The sequence below is a fragment of the Haplochromis burtoni genome, unplaced genomic scaffold (assembly GCF_018398535.1).
Source record: "Haplochromis burtoni strain Fernald_Lab_line unplaced genomic scaffold, NCSU_Asbu1 Contig_233, whole genome shotgun sequence".
Lineage (NCBI taxonomy): Eukaryota > Metazoa > Chordata > Actinopteri > Cichliformes > Cichlidae > Haplochromis > Haplochromis burtoni.
The window spans coordinates 402,388-418,102 of NW_024582594.1; the positions used below are offsets into that span (position 1 = coordinate 402,388).

The 15,715-nt window shown below is 41.0% G+C and overlaps 2 protein-coding genes across 2 annotated transcripts in view; one reads left to right on the top strand and one right to left on the bottom strand.

The window, feature by feature from the left end:
- Nucleotides 1–959: 959 nt before the first annotated feature.
- Nucleotides 960–4,526, bottom strand: rtn4rl2a (reticulon 4 receptor-like 2 a). Its single transcript, XM_005945531.3, has 4 exons — nucleotides 4,299–4,526; nucleotides 3,484–3,710; nucleotides 3,127–3,360; nucleotides 960–2,951 (listed from the first exon to the last, which is right to left on the bottom strand). Exons 1-4 carry the CDS (start codon nucleotides 4,354–4,356, stop codon nucleotides 2,091–2,093), a joined length of 1,380 nt encoding a protein of 459 aa, XP_005945593.1. The 5' UTR covers nucleotides 4,357–4,526; the 3' UTR covers nucleotides 960–2,090.
- The window catches only part of cryba1l2 (crystallin, beta A1, like 2), a 53,649-nt gene continuing 41,723 nt past the window's right edge, over nucleotides 3,790–15,715 (top strand). The window contains exon 1 of the mRNA XM_005945528.2: nucleotides 3,790–3,812. The gene's annotated coding sequence lies outside the window, so the exon portion shown is untranslated. The remainder of the gene's footprint in view (nucleotides 3,813–15,715) is intronic.

Below are 15,715 nucleotides of genomic sequence, written 5' to 3' on the forward strand. Positions count from 1 at the left end.
AAGATGACACTGAATATTTTCCAAAGTCATTCCTAATGGGGAACTCAGTTGGCAAAAAAACAGAAAATCTCAAAGAGGAACTAGTTTTCTGTAACCCTTGCAAGGCCAGCTGGTTTGTACGTGGCTCACTACCTCCTACTCTTTCACTCCTACTACATCTTTGCCTTGCCCTACTCACCACCGTCACAGCCAGACATCACCTCCTTTCATCCTGTCTTTACCCTCGAGATCAAGAAAGCTTTAGGATAACAGTGAGTAATTTAAATGACTCTTAGGAAAAAGAGTAGCTGTGCATGAGTACACCTACACTATCTTTCCCTTTTTTCCAAGTCCTTACAGTAAATTGTTTTCAAGAAGAAGCAATTAAGAAACCCTCCTGATGGATATCTCAAATTTTCATGTATAAGGTAACTTCCTGCTGTTTCTTTTGTTTTTCCCTTCTTGTGCTGCTCCATCAGAGCATTTCTCCAGTCTGCTGCCTCAGCACATTTTTCCTGTTTCACCTCATATCATTTCCATTAGTCTTTCTGCATGTCAGTCTTTGAGCCTAAATTTAACTCTGATTTCTGTCTCTCTCCAGACTCTCTCATTGCTCTCTTGGTGTATTTACAAATCAGCCAGTTTGCGCTTTGTCTGTCCATTTGGCATCGCCTGTTGATGAATCACAAAAGTGAGAAACCTACTGACGTACTTGCCTTTTGCAGTGTTGCCTACTTGTGAATCCATTCATCCCCATTTATGCACACACACAGATGCCTGTTAAGTCAGAGCTTTCCATGTGGCCAAGTGATCAGTCCTTTCAGTCCAGTGTAGTCACCACACTTCAGATGAACTGAGACAATTTGTGCACTTTTGATCCCACATTTGTTTTATGATGGTGCATGAAGTGCACCTCAGAATTCCTTCAGTTAAAATATATTCAGCAAAAACTGCCCCAAAGAAAGGAATGATTCAAGAAATATTCAATATATCTTTTTTTATCAAGATCTTCATCTGCATCCAAGTCAACAATCATCACACATTATATCAATATGTCACAGAAAGACATCCAAAAAACAAAATCTCTGGCTTCCTGACAGGAAGCATTCATTCCCTGTGGTTGTCGCAAAACAACACTATATATACAGAAAATGGTGAACGGTATGAGTATAATGGATGGAACAACTACTGATGAGTAGATTTATTATTTGTCGCCTGCAAATTGCTGCTTCTACCGCCAGCACTGTCCTCTGTTCTGTCTCGCTGTTTTTCTGCTTCTTTTCTTATTGCTGCCTGAACACTCCCATCTCCACCCACATCTTCTTCTTTCTAAAGCTGTTTCCTTTGAAATCTCCTCCCCTCCTCTCACTGCCATTTTGTCTCCCTTCCCTCTTCTATGACGTCCGTACATCTCTCTCTCGTTCCTTTTGCTCCCTCTCAGCCTCACAGTTTTGTTTCCCTTTCTCCTCTCTCGCTCTAAGGCCCTCAACTTCATTTTGCGCCTGGTGCTCTGTCCTGTAGAAGCACAAGCCTTCACAGTTTTTCTGGATCAAGATGAACATGATTGTGATGAACCACAGATATTAGTTTGAACACTCACAGTACACATAACTATTTACATGACACTTTAAGTGGTTACAGTATTTTCATTACTGTGCACTGATTCTAACAGTAATTGTAGCATTTGCAGCAACCAGTTAATTGGATGCACTAAAAGCACTAGTAGTTTTAAATAAGTTGAGGTGACAGAATTGACAACATCATTCACAGCTGCTATCAAATTGCGTTTGTACTAGAGATGGACTCAGCCCTCGTAGCCCTGATTACAGGGCATCATAACATGACATCATACAGGTAAGGCAGAGAAAGCCATACCTGCAGAGCATTGTAGATAAATATATACCTTAGCTGAAGAACTCTTAGCAGCCCTGAAAAGTGTTAAGCCCTGTAGTTGGTAGATTTCAAATCTAACCGTCCCCCCATCTCCCTTGCTGTGCCTTGAGGATTTGCTTACAGCAAAGCGGGCAAAGGGGGTGTAGAAAGTCTAACAGGGATCCTCACAGCCTTTAAAACAGGCTGGAAGGGTAGGGGTGTGGTACTAAGAGTCAGATTCAGCCGAATAGCAGGTGGAGGTTGAGGCAGAGGGTGAAAACAGAAAGGGCTAGTAGTAAAAGAAAAGAGGGTGAGGAGGATCTGGGAGAGGAGGAAGATGGAGGCAGGTCGAACTCAGGTGGACATTCAAGCTCAAAGCACCGCAGGGTGACACCTGAGTCCTCATTGCCATAGTTTGCCCAGTACTCTTCTTGCTCGAGTTTGGGCAGCGCCAGCTCATCCTCTCCCAGCTCATACTTGACTGCTGAGGTGATTGTTGATGGGCCCTTTCCGTACAAACCAGCCTTTACAGTCTCTGAGGCTTTCTCGAAGACACCTTTAGTGGATGACTGGGGCTTGTTCTTGTGGAACCACCAGCGGGTCTTGGTGCTGAAGGTGGTGGTGGTGGAGCCGGCAATGGAGCCAGGGTCAGGCAAAGGGCAGAGGGCGAAGTCCATCTCACGAAGGAAGCGGAGATCCTGGCCACGACGGGTGGAAGGGGAGGAGCAGATGACTTCAGATGAGGAGACACGGGCCTCACGGAACCACTCCCACAGGGCACGGGCCTCACAGCCACAAGACCAGGGGTTGGCATTGAGGCGGAGGAACTCGATGCCCTGGGTGTCCCTCAGAGTCTGGCTGGGCAACTCAGCCAGAGTGTTATTGAAGAGGAAGAGCATTGTCAGGCGGCCAAGGTCACGGAAGGCCCGGCGGTTCACCTGTCTGATGCGGTTGTCGTGGAGGAGAAGGCGATCGAGGTTGACCAGGCCGCGAAACACGTTCTCTGAAAGGGTACGGATACGGTTGCCATGCAGGAACAGCTGACTCAGGTTGATGAGGTCAGAAAAGATGTCATCCTGCAGGAAGTGAAGATTATTCTCCTGCAAATTGGAGAAAAAATGGGGTTTAGGCTGAGAAAATCAGACACAGTGAGTGTGATTGGTAATATTGATAGCACGTGTGATGCTGCATGTGAAGGCACGTGTGGGTGGATGCATGTGTTTCTATGTGTCAGAGTTATCTGTATGCATGTGCATGGCTTTCCAGCGCCCCTACCTGCAGATAAAGGAACTGCAGACTGTAAAGCTTGTGGAAGATGTCATGGGGCAGGGCAGTGAGCCGGCAGCGGTGCATGTGGAGGCTCTGGAGCTTCTCAAGGCCACGGAAGGCTCCCCCCTCCAACCTGTGGAGGTTAGGGTTATCCCCCAGGTCCAACTCCTCCAAGTCCCTCAGCTCACTAAAGGCCCCTGCCTCAATCCACGTGATGTTGTTGGAAAACAGCCACAGAACCTGAGGGGAGAAAACGTATTTATGAAATAAATTTTTGATTATATTTTTCATTATTTTTAAACTTTCAGTGTGGAAAAGCAACAACTTCACACTGTAGATGGTGCTTTCTTCATTCTTTCTTACCTGAGTTCCGAAGCCAAAAGAGCCAACTCTAAGCTCCGTGATCCTGTTGTTCTGGAGAAACACGCGCTGCGACTCGTACGGCACTCCGACAGGAACAGCGGTGAAGTTCTGCGCCTGGCAGCTCACAGTCATCGGCGTCGGATAGCACACACACAGGTGCGGACATGCCGATGCCGGACTTGGCTTACCAAGGACTAGCCACACCACCAGCCAGAGGGAGAGACCGCCTAGAAAGAGCGGGGACAGAGCAAAGGAAGTGAGTGGGAGCTGTCCATGGTGCGATAATCATCCATTACCATTCAACGAAACATCATGCAGAGTGCATAACGGTAAATATCTGCCTTCATTTTTAGATAAGAAAATTATTTAATTGTTTTTGGCGATTATGGCTTGCATCTACTCATATTTTCTCTTAGGTTTCATGTACAGAAACCTTATCTGTCGCAGTAAATTAAGTTTACACCTTGGCACTACACTTACGCCGACCATTACGCACAGCGTAATCGGAAAGGAATTTAATCAAATCATAGCAACGATTTCTCTGAGTCAAAGAAAAAGCTCTTAACACACTTTTACATCCAATTTAGCTCGAATAAATCACCAAACAGACAGAGAGCTGACAGACTTTCATTTCAATTTTGTATCATCCATCCATATATCAATTTTGGATGTTCTGTTTCATATAAGTCAAAGTACTTCACACATTCTTATATTTTAAAAAACTTTAAAGTGTTCGAGTTCTAAAGCAAAGCAGCATTAACTGTCATTTGAATCCAATGGGTATCCAAAACCAAAGAAGATAGAGAGAAACTTACTTTTGCAGCTGCGCATGATGGAGCATCGTCGGCTCCGAGAAAAAGTAGAGGTTTCCATCCTGAACCAAAGCCCAAAGCGAGTTAGCCTAAGACCGCGAAGTAAAGCCTGCTATCTCCGCTGATGCCCTGGTTCCCGAGTCGGAGCGACTGAGAGTGTGCCGTTTGATGGCTACCAGTGTCCCATATATACTCAAGCACCTTGTCATTGCCTACGGCAGTAGGCACCGTGGAATCTCCTACGTCACTGATCGGGGTCATGAATGAGTGAGGGCGGTAAGAAACGGAAAGGGGAGGGGCCGGCCGTAGGGGATTCTCTTGGAGAGTTTGCTCGCGCGTAAAGGCTGGTTGGAGACGTGCGCTCAGACTCTGTGAGAGGAGGAGACTTTGCGACGCACATTGGGAAAAGAGGGAGGGAGTGCTAAAGAGTGAATGTAGAAGCAGTGTAGGGAGGGGTGAATGAGCTAAGGCACGGTGCCCGGTAATGATGACTGAGTTGTGGAGGAGCGGAGGACGGGTAGGAGAAGAGCGCATAGCTTGTTTCCTGGCTGACGCTTATTATGGTCTGCTTCCGGCGCGCAGCAGCCAGACAGAAAGATACAGAAAAAGACTTAGATGGTCCTGTCTTAGGAAAGAAGGATGCCCCCGAATCATGATTCAACCATAAGGGAGAGCTCGGTGCCAGAAGAAAGTCACTCAAAACAACAGTGATTGAATAGTGGCCTGTTTGGTGTGGAGGTTAATTACGACATACTCCAGTCATACTGTTGGTAGATTAATTATAGCTCCTGACATAATTTGATGATGAAGATATCAAATGGCAGTCATTAGCTAAACGAGATAGAAGTGGACATATGGAAGTGAGGTTTCATTTACTATTTAAGGACATTTGGGCGTGTTAAAGAAAATCGGAGATATGAAGATGAGGATGGGGGTTATCAAACATAATTCCCCTCTCTGCTAATGTCTTTCTTCTTGTTTTTCTACGTTTTTATTGCAGTAGTTGAAATATTGTTAATTAGGTTAATAATGAAGGGGTGATTTGCTTTTAATCAATCCAAAAGGGAAAAAGACAGTAAAACACAACAGATGCCTTGATATTCATGCCACTTGAAAACTGTTTTGCTGTGTGTCTGTGCCTCAAGCTGTCATTGCTTGTGTTCAACCACCAGCTGTAAGATAGCAAGATAGCATCAGATGTAACAGTGTCACCATGTGATAAATTATGCTCTCATTTGACTTTTATTTGATCACATTAAGTTTTAAACATGCAGTCCACCATCTGAAGGAGTGTACTGGGTATGCAATCAAGGACAAAAGTCTTTTGTAGTCTTTCAGCCTTTTTAGATAAACTACCCTGTGATGGACTGGCAACCCAGGGTATGCCTTGCAGATAGCCCCCATGCATTACCTGGTTTGGACAATCAGTTAAACAAACTGTTTGCTGTTTTGTGCAATTTTAACCATAATATGACATTAAGCAAGTATATTTCATAAGTAAGCAAACCTTTTGGGGGGCATTCCCCACCTAGAATCCAGCCCAAACCTCGTTTTTTATCCAGCAATAACAATAAAAAGAATCCGAGTTTCATTTCAGCGATAAGGGTCTGCACAACATCTTTGATCTATATATCCTAACATGCATCTTACATGTAACTGAGTTTCACTCCTGCTGTGGCTCAATTTCCCACCAGTGAGTCCAGCTCCACTATTTGAAACACTGGCCTAAGGGGACAGACATGCCACCAGGTATTGCATCTGCAGTCAGTAGGACAGAAGTGATCGCAAAATGTTTTTTACTGGAAATTTTCTGCTCATCTGTTGAAGACTTTTGTGCAATCATCTAAGGTCTCTTCAGACTGATGAATGTGTTTTCCTGTCTACCTTCTCGAGATGACTCAGTTTTGCTTTATTTAATTATGAATCCGATTGACATGCAAGAGTTGAATAAAGCTGCATAAAAATCTATGGATAAACTGTTACAGTGTGTTTTTGGCGAGCACTTTGTTAATGTGGCATTACACAAGCAACACTTTCAAAATACAGGAAAATAACCTTCACACTAACAATAACTGTGAAATTGCATCATTCAAGCCACACTAGAGTGGATCAGAGTTGACCTTGAAGAATAATTTCAGCTTTTCTTTGTGTGTCTGACATTAAAAATAAATGTAGACCGCTGCTCAGACCGAGAGATGTGAGAATGTAGACAACAGAAGCATACCCATTCATAGAAACACACAGGCGGCTCAACAGATGAGCGTATGAGTGAGGAAAGAGTCACACATTTGGGCGTGTGCACGGGTGCATACATAAGCGAATACACACACAGTTTGTAACTGCCATTCTACACAAAGCCAACTGAGCCGCAGGCACGATAAACAAATGAGTAATTGAGGGGATCCAATACACGGTGTGTGCTGTTATTCCTTCACACCTCCTGCTCTGTCCTTAACTGGACTTGTGGACACGCAAGCTTCAGTAGCCGCTGGTCATCCACGACCAGCACCTCATTGGCTTCCCCTTTCCACACACCCACGCCGCCAGCTGTGGTAGTGTGTCTGTCTGTGACTGTCTGTACTTGCGTGTTAGCATGCTTGCCTGTTGAGGCAAACTTTGTCTAAATGCCACCGCCGTGTGTCAGTCAGTCAGTGTTGTGCCAGTCACCCACACAGCAGGTTCGCAGTACTGTGTAGGCACGGTTTCGGTGTGTGATGATCATCGCTACGTCGTGTTTGTGTAATCCCCACACATAAAACAAATCGAGGCTTCCCCAGCCTGCTCCCACTCCAGCACATCTCCTAACCCGTCTATCTGTCCATTTACCTTTCTGTCTTTCTATGTCAGTCCTACATCGCTTTATCCAATCTATGCTGGGCTTTCATCCACCATTAGTAACGAACAGAGGCGTGCGTCACTGCACCTGCTGCACTCTAAAATAAACTGATTTCACTGTCAGCCAATCAAAATGGGCCTCTTGTACTCTCGTCTGCAGGTGTGCCTGCGCAATTCTGTCCCGTGTGACTTGACACTGATAGCAGGTTGCAGTGGATGCCAGTGAGTGTAATGGGATACTGTAGTAAAGGTGTGTCTGTTGCCAAGGTAACAACACATCCCTCTCTTCTCACACCTTATTTGGAAAATATTAAAAATGGGTTATAGCTTCCTGGTATTGGATTTTAGCCCCATTGTGAACAGTTCACTTAAACACTCTCGATTAGCTGTTCTTTCTTTAGAGTTGCTGATATAATGAAGTTCAGTAAAGGTGGACGACTTCTGCTTGCTCATTCCTTCCACGAAACTTAATCACAGAACTATTATTGCATGTACAACTTGTAGACTCAGTGTATTTGTGTCCCATAGGCCCAGAGTAATGAGAAGAAACGAGAAAGACAGGAGGATGTGACCACATGCCTTGTGGTGGTTGCGTTAGATGAGTAAAATATCTAATGAGTGAAATAAAATGATTCAAAGACACAGACAGCACATAGACAGTGCAGTGTCACGCACACAAACAGGAAAAACAAAAGGAGCCCCGGACATGTACTTCTTGAAGGTGACTCAACATGTCATATTGTTTTGAAGCAAATTAATACATTGCTCACTGGCACAGTCCGTCTATCTTCCACACACGTATACAGAGGCACCAGCATTTTTCAGCGTCTGTCCAATTGTCACAGACAAAAACGCTCGTGCTGTTCTCCCTCATCTTGCTCGCCTCCCCTTTCCTGCATCCCTTCGCTCTTTGTCTTCCAGTACTCCCTCCCTTCTTCTTTATTTTTTATTTTTTTGCCAGTGTCTTTCATTTGTTTGGTCTCTTGGCGTCACCACTTCCGCTTAACCATATACTGCGACTGTCTTTCCACACACTGGCACACACTCTGCAGCACAATGGTTACTGGTGTGGCATTTAATTAGTTCCTTCTACTTATAAGGCAAGTAGTTTTTTGAGTTTCAGAAATATAAGACAGCCCTTCAGGGAGCACGTCATCACTATTGTCATTTGATTTTAGCCTCTTTTTTTCAAAGTTGACTCCATTGTTCTTCAATAATAAGATAAGTCAGTGTAGAATAATGAGATGTCTTCCTTTTACAAGAAAAGCTTGCTCACAAATTTGTTAATGAATGTAGATAAATCAGTAGAGAATAATGAACTTGCTACAAAGTAATTAATTCCACTTGATATCATTATTCTCACAGGGTAATTAAATTATAGCTGAATTTGGTTTGTCATTTTTCTTAGTTCCCTCTCAAATAAACATTCATAAGCCTACCAGTCTTTTTGATCTTTGAGTTGTATATAAAAAGCTTTGTTTATTCTTCTTCATATTAAGCCTGTGAAAACAGTGGTCTAAGGTTTTCTGGAAGGAGAGAATACCCATATTAATGGCAGCACTACCTGATTTCGGTCTGAGTTTTAAAACCTATATTATTATTATAATACAGCAACGTTTTACTGCTCATTTAAAAATACAGAATGAGCCATTGTTTAGTGTGACTAAAGCAAATGAACAAAGTCATAACATATTGCCTACTGTTGTGTACTCCAGCACCCTCAGTAAGCAGCCAGTATGCACAAATCAAGACTTTCCATGTTAGTTTTTTCTATAGTTTTTGGTTATCATCTACTTTAGATACGCTAGCTGATTATTTAAGAACATCCCCAACATTAACATGTAAAATAATAACAGTGATAAAATGTTAAAAATCATGTTCATTTAAAATTTGAGGAGCTATGCTAAAGATATCCCCCAGAGGTTTCTTACAGAAAAATGCATTTATTCATCATTTCTTAAGAAAATGCAATCTGTGTCTTTGAGGTACAGTTCACTGCATACAGCTGTTGTGGTTCATCGTTTATGTTCCTTGCTTACTGCTTTGCTTTGATATCATTCAGCTGCTAACATCTTTAAGTTGCATGTAATTTGATCTAACATTTAAAAAAAAATGTCAGTGCCTGCCTGATGCAAATAAAAGAAAGTCGCTTGAACAAGAATTGTTCCATCACACTAGTCAAAAACTTCACTTTTCACCATCCATCCACTTTTTAGACCACTGCTTAATCAGGTCAGGGTCACAGGAGGGCTGAGGGTTATTCCATCTGTTCTATATTAGGAGCTCCGTGATGGCGTCTGGCGAGACTGTCTGTATTGTGATTTTGTGGACCTACACTAAAGTATCAACATAAACTCTTCAACATCTGGGTTCATGCAGTAAATCCAGCTAAACACTGTTAGTTGTCCAGTTATGTTGTTAGTTGCAGGTGTGTCTTTATGTTTCTAAGGTCACACATTGTAATTGTTTGTAATTAATCATTTTAGTCACAAAGGTTAAGACATAGTGTGTGTATAACATAAACAGGGGCCACACGACTCGTTGGCACACTGTGGCAGATGGCTGGCCCTCCTTGAGCCTGGTTCTGCTGAAGGTTTCTGTCATTAAAAGGGAGTTTTTCCTTCCCACTGTCCCCAGGTCGTTGCTCATAGGGGTTTGTGTGATTGTTGGGGTTTTCTCTCTATTGTTGTACGGTCTTTACATTGCATATAAAGTGCCCTGAGGTGACTGTTGTTGTCATTTGGCTTTACATGACTTGAACTGAATTGAATTTTATTAAACTGAAATAGGCTAAGTCCCTTTGCATTGCACTAAAATTTATTAAATCAACGTAACTAAAATTGACTGAATTCACATAAAATAAAAATAGATTAAATCAAATCAAGTTAAATTAAAATAATGCTGTCCCAATACCTGTGCTGAGTTACGTAGATAGGATTGGAGTCGCTCTGCTTTTTTGGTCAATACAGCTTCCTTTCCTCATCTTTCATCAAGAGAACAATTGTATAACTCTCAGCCATACATGTTTGCATGCATTCAGATCAATGTTTTCTACTCCTCCTCCTCTTCCTCCTCCTCCTCCATCATCCCTCTCTCACTCACTCCATTTCTCTTCAGAGCTAATCTGCTCAGTGTCCACTCACTGCTTCCTGTTGGTATTACAAAAAACATGAAAGCATTTTCCTGACAATATCTCTCCCTCTATTGATCTACAATCATGTGAAAAAGAAACTACACCCTTTTTTCAGTTTTAAGGTTTTACATATCAGAACATAAACAAATCATTAAATTTATTCTAAAGCTATTTAAATATTACCCCCAGATTAACAACAACACTTGACATATTACATCATGTCATTATTTATGATTATTTGATTATCAGCTAAGCTGGCCACCTCCACCTCTGTAAATGCAGAAGTTTTGACAGTTTTCTTGGAGCTATAAAACAATATCTGTTAACACAATGCCAAAGAGGAATGACATCAGCAATTATCTTAGAGAAATAATTGTTGCTGCCCATCAATGTGGGAAGGGTTTAAAGCTATTTCCGAACAATCTGATGCTGATGGTGATAAAGATTATTTTAGAGTGGAAAGCATTCAAAACAGCTGTCAGTAGAGGACATCTCAGCAAAATCACCCCACGGTCAGACCATGCAATGAAACTGAAAAGAATCAAATTCAGCTCAATTTATTTATATATAGTGCCAAATCACCAAAGTAGTTACTTTATATTGTAAGGTAAAAACCCTACAAAGAGCTGCATCTCAGACACTACAGGCCTCAGATAGGATTTTAATTGTTAATGTTCACGAAAGGGCAATAAGAAGAAGACTGAACAAGTATGGCTTGTTTGGAAAGGTTGCCAGAGAAAGACATTTCCTTCCATCCATCCATTCTCTTCCACTTATTCTTATCAGAGTCACAGGGGCACTGGAGCCAGCTACCATAGGACAAAAGGCAGAGTTCACCCTGGACAGGTGGCCAGTCTGTTGCAACCATTTACACAAACATCCAAACCTATGGGCAGTTTAGAATGATCAGTTAACCAGAATCAACCCAGCTGACAGCTGTATGGAACCTTAAGAAAGCTGTATATAAACAAATGCTTGCAAACTTCAATGAACTGAAGCAATGTTGTCAAGAAATGTGGGGTAAAATTCCTACGTAATGTAACAGACTAATAATTTCTTGCAGGAAAAACATTGTGTCAAGTTATTGCTGCTGGTGGTAACAAGCTGCTGAATAATGGGATCTACCAAGTTTTTCACACACTGCTTCTTCCTTGTATTAAATGAATAATGGCATGCTGTATGTCATGTTTTGTTGCTCATATGAAGTTGCTTTTGTCAAAATTTAAGACTTGCTAAGAATAGATGATTATTTTATTGTCTCCTGATACTTAAAACTTTTGAACTGAAAGAGGGTACGCTTTCTTTTTCATGTCTATATCTATCATTTCCTCATTTTATAATGTAGCTAATTTAATATTACTAATATATGTTATTATATTTTAAAATTAAACATGACAGCATTCCTCAAAGCATGCTTGAGATGGCACTTTATTAACATTTTTATGACTAAGTTTATAATTTAGGAAGCCACGTACACATGACACTATCCTTGATGTGCTGATAACTCATTCATCTCTGCATTTCATTTTATTCAGTCACATTTGCAATTTTGTATAGTTTTAGGTTGCCACCTTTTTAGGTGGCTGCTGCATTTCCTGACACCAGCGTTATTTAATCTGCTATGATAGCAAACGCAAGCCCTTAATGACTCAGCTGAAACAGAAGAGTAGCACTCCCTTGGACTCACTCTGTGTAATTATATTGTGTTATAGTATAACATGAAGTGCTGATGAATGATATGTACAGTGCATTCTTTCCCTCTTATAATCAGAGAGGACCACAGCTGGACTCCAGCAGCCTTAGATAGTGTTCAAACAGATTTAAGTTTTCTTCATAGACTTTCAATAGTCCAGGTTCTTGGCATTAAGGGATTGAGTGAAAATGTTTACAGTAGTATGGATGGAAAGGGGCTGGGTAAAACTATGTTTCTATATAAATGTATATCATGTTATGTTTCAATATTAAGGCTTTGTTAAAGTTGTATACATGAAAACTAGACCAATCAGCCACAACAGTACAATCACAGACATGTGAAACAGATAACACTGAGTATTGTTGCTGCTGCGAAACCTTGAGTCCTGGCATTCATGCTTATGGTGCCTTAACAAGTTCCACCCACATAAAATTGGAGCAGAATAAGCTTAAACAGCATCATAGTAATGGTCCTCTTCATCATGACAGTACACCTCATTGCAATAGCTGAAGTGCAGCTTAAGCAACATGGGAAAAAGTCCAGATTGTTCACCCAAATTCCAGACTTATCATTGCCTAGTCTTTTCAACCATTGTTTGGACTCCAATGGAAAAAGGCCTTTCCAAGGAGGTCTTCCTCTTGCAAGCATTTAAACCCAAAGTATTCAAACCAACACTGTGTCACCAATGCCGAGACCTGGACAGTACCTCTTACAAAGGGTATCTGCAAAATCTAAGACAGGAAGTTTTAATGTTGTGGCTGATGGTACATAATCAAAAGGTAAAGATTAAAGTATTAAGTAAATCCTTGACAAAATGCATATTTAGCAGATTCCAAACAGTTCTGCTGGAAGTGAAACTATTACAGTATTAAAGCCACTTGGCAGCCGCAGCACTACCACCTGCACCTCATCTTCGTCTTTTTAGTGTCAGCAGTAAAAATAAATGTTCATTTTGCATGTAGTTCTATAAAAAAAGCACCTTGGGAAGCTCGATAAACAAGAGACGCAATTTGTTATGCTGAGTTTACAAAAACCTGCAGCCACTCCTCAGATAGCAACATAATCATTCATTTGGAGTCTCTCACCACCTGGCAAATATAAGTCCAATTTACACTATTGTTTGGCTCCGTTTTTAATTTTTACCAACTCCCAAAGAAAATGACTCTTTAGCTGCTCCACCAGCTGTCCTCCAGCTTGTTCCTAAATGAGCAGGGAGTGTATAGTTGGGTTTTGATGGAGATGATGCTCATTGCCAGCTCCATATTTATTCTTGGATTCTAGTCCAAGAATAAAATATGTAAGAGTAGCGCTGCTTGCTTCACAAGTTTAATTAAATTGTATTTAACTTATTTTGGGCATCCATGAAGCTCCTCCAGTATTTTCATTGACTGAAAAAAGGTGTTTTCAATGTTTAACCTTCAATTACACCCTCGCTTTAACCCAACTTTGTTCTGGCTGGCTCATCCTCACAAAAATAGTTTGAACAGCAGGGGTGTGGGGTGAGTGTCTTATGGCTAAAGAAGTATACCCCCTCATATAGAAAACACAGACATAGTACAGAAAACACAAAACTGCCTGAGCATTTGTCTCACAGGGATTACTTATACATACAGTGGCATCATTACTTAAAACTATGGCCATATTTAATATAAATTTCAACCCTTCTAAGAATATATCATTACCAGTGCTGGGTGTAACGAGTTCCAAAGTAATGCATTATTGTAATCTCATTACATTTTTCAGTAAATGTACTGTACTAAATTCAGTAATCGCATTACAGTTACAATTATGTTGCTGTTTGTGTTACAAGACCCACTGTGAATTACAGGCAGATGGAAAAGAAAAAACTTTTTTCCCCACACACGTGTGCTATAATATTGGTGCGGTCTGCAGCTTTTGGAATATGAACACTGGCTTTACTTTTATTGCATGAAAGGGCAACAGTGCAGTAGTAAAGTGCAAACTGTGTCCAGCACAGAAACATTTGCATCATAGTCAAAACCAGCATCAGCTCTTTGCAAGCATCTGCACAGACAGCATGCTAACACAAAGCTAGCCAAGAACTGAGAGCCAGGTTAAAGCTAATTGTATACTGATCCCAGCCCAGCAGCCAGAGTCTGATCTTCAACAGGTAACAAAGGCACTTACGAGCAGCACTGTGGCCTCCTTTTTTCCATTTCATTCACTTTGCTTTATGCTGTTTGTTGTTGTTTTTGTTGTTGTTGTTGGGGGGGGTCAAACATAAGCACTAAAAGAAGCATGTATGTGTATGACCTGTGGACTGTAGTGTGAGGTTTAAATAGTTTCTGATAATTGTGTGACAATCCATTTCATGTCTTGTTATGAAGTAACACAAATGTAATGTAACAAGAAGTGTAACAGATAACTTTTTCCAGCTAAATTAATGACTCCAACCCTGTGTATGACAAAAAGGCAAAAAAAAGGTCCCCTTTAAAATTTAAAGGTTTAAGATTTAAGGTTTAAAATTTAAAGGTCCCCTTTAAATGCTTTTCACTGAAAACAGCTGCCTACTGTAGCCAAAAATGCCACTATAAGATGAAAATAGTGAAGTTGTGCAGCATACAGTCCACCTATGATATATGGTTACCAAATAACAATGTGTTACAATTTCCAAGAATTTAAAACAGTAATTGATAATCCCATCAATGTCTGGCCTTTTAAAATGCCAAACATAAGGTTGAACCCATAGTACACATATAAAAAGATGGATGTAGCCACCTTGATGCTGGCTGATGATATTCTGTTGCGTTAAGCTGAGTATTTTGGCCATCTCCATCTTTATGTTTTGAAACTGGGTGGGAAAAGTGAGGAGTGCACGTGACTGAAAAACTATTCATGTTCATATGGTAGCAAATCTCTCTTAGGTAAACCCTGCATTTATGTTTCTTCTGAGCAGTAATTGGCACTAATATTATACAAAATGAACATTATGTAAGATATGTTTATTCCTGTGGTTCTTTCTGGAACCAGAAGAGTTGCTGCCTGCTGGGTACAAGAAAGAAAAATAAATATCTATCAATTTTCTTAAAACACGGGATCGTCACAGGAGTAAGACAGAGAGGCAGCTAACAATCCAGACTCATATCCACAGCCAGATTAAAATCAATGATTGATCTAAAACATAAGTGTCAAACTCTGGCCCGCAGGCCAAATTTGGCCCGCAGCCTAATTACATTTGGTCCGCGAAGCCATACCAAATTACTATTAGAGTTGGCCTACTGGTATTATACAGCTAATATATATATTGTTTAGTATTAAGCTTTGCTTGTTCCATATTCAGTTTTTCAGCAAAACGTGTTTGAGTCCATAAGAAAAGATTCATTCTTATATCTGGAGGAATAAATATATTTCAATAAATATTAACGTTAGCCCGAGACTTTGTTCCAGTTTTGAATTTTGGCCCACTGTGTATTTGAGTTTGACACCCCTGATCTAAAAAGTCCTAAGACTCTTAGAGGAAACAGGAACCCACTTGGTGTAGGGTGACAGCTCTAACTACAGCTTCAACTGCCACCCTTATATATAATATACAGTACACATAAAACGCACTTGTGTTTAAAGAAAGCCAGCTCACACAGAGCATCTGGGTCTTGGAAGGATTCCCTGCAGAAAATCTATGGCACAGCTTGCATGTAGTGACCCATAAACACTCCACTCTCCTTTTTTCTTTTAAAGCGTGCTTAATCTTCAGGGAGCAGGTGAATGCTAATATGGTTGATTAGGATTTTGCACAAAGAA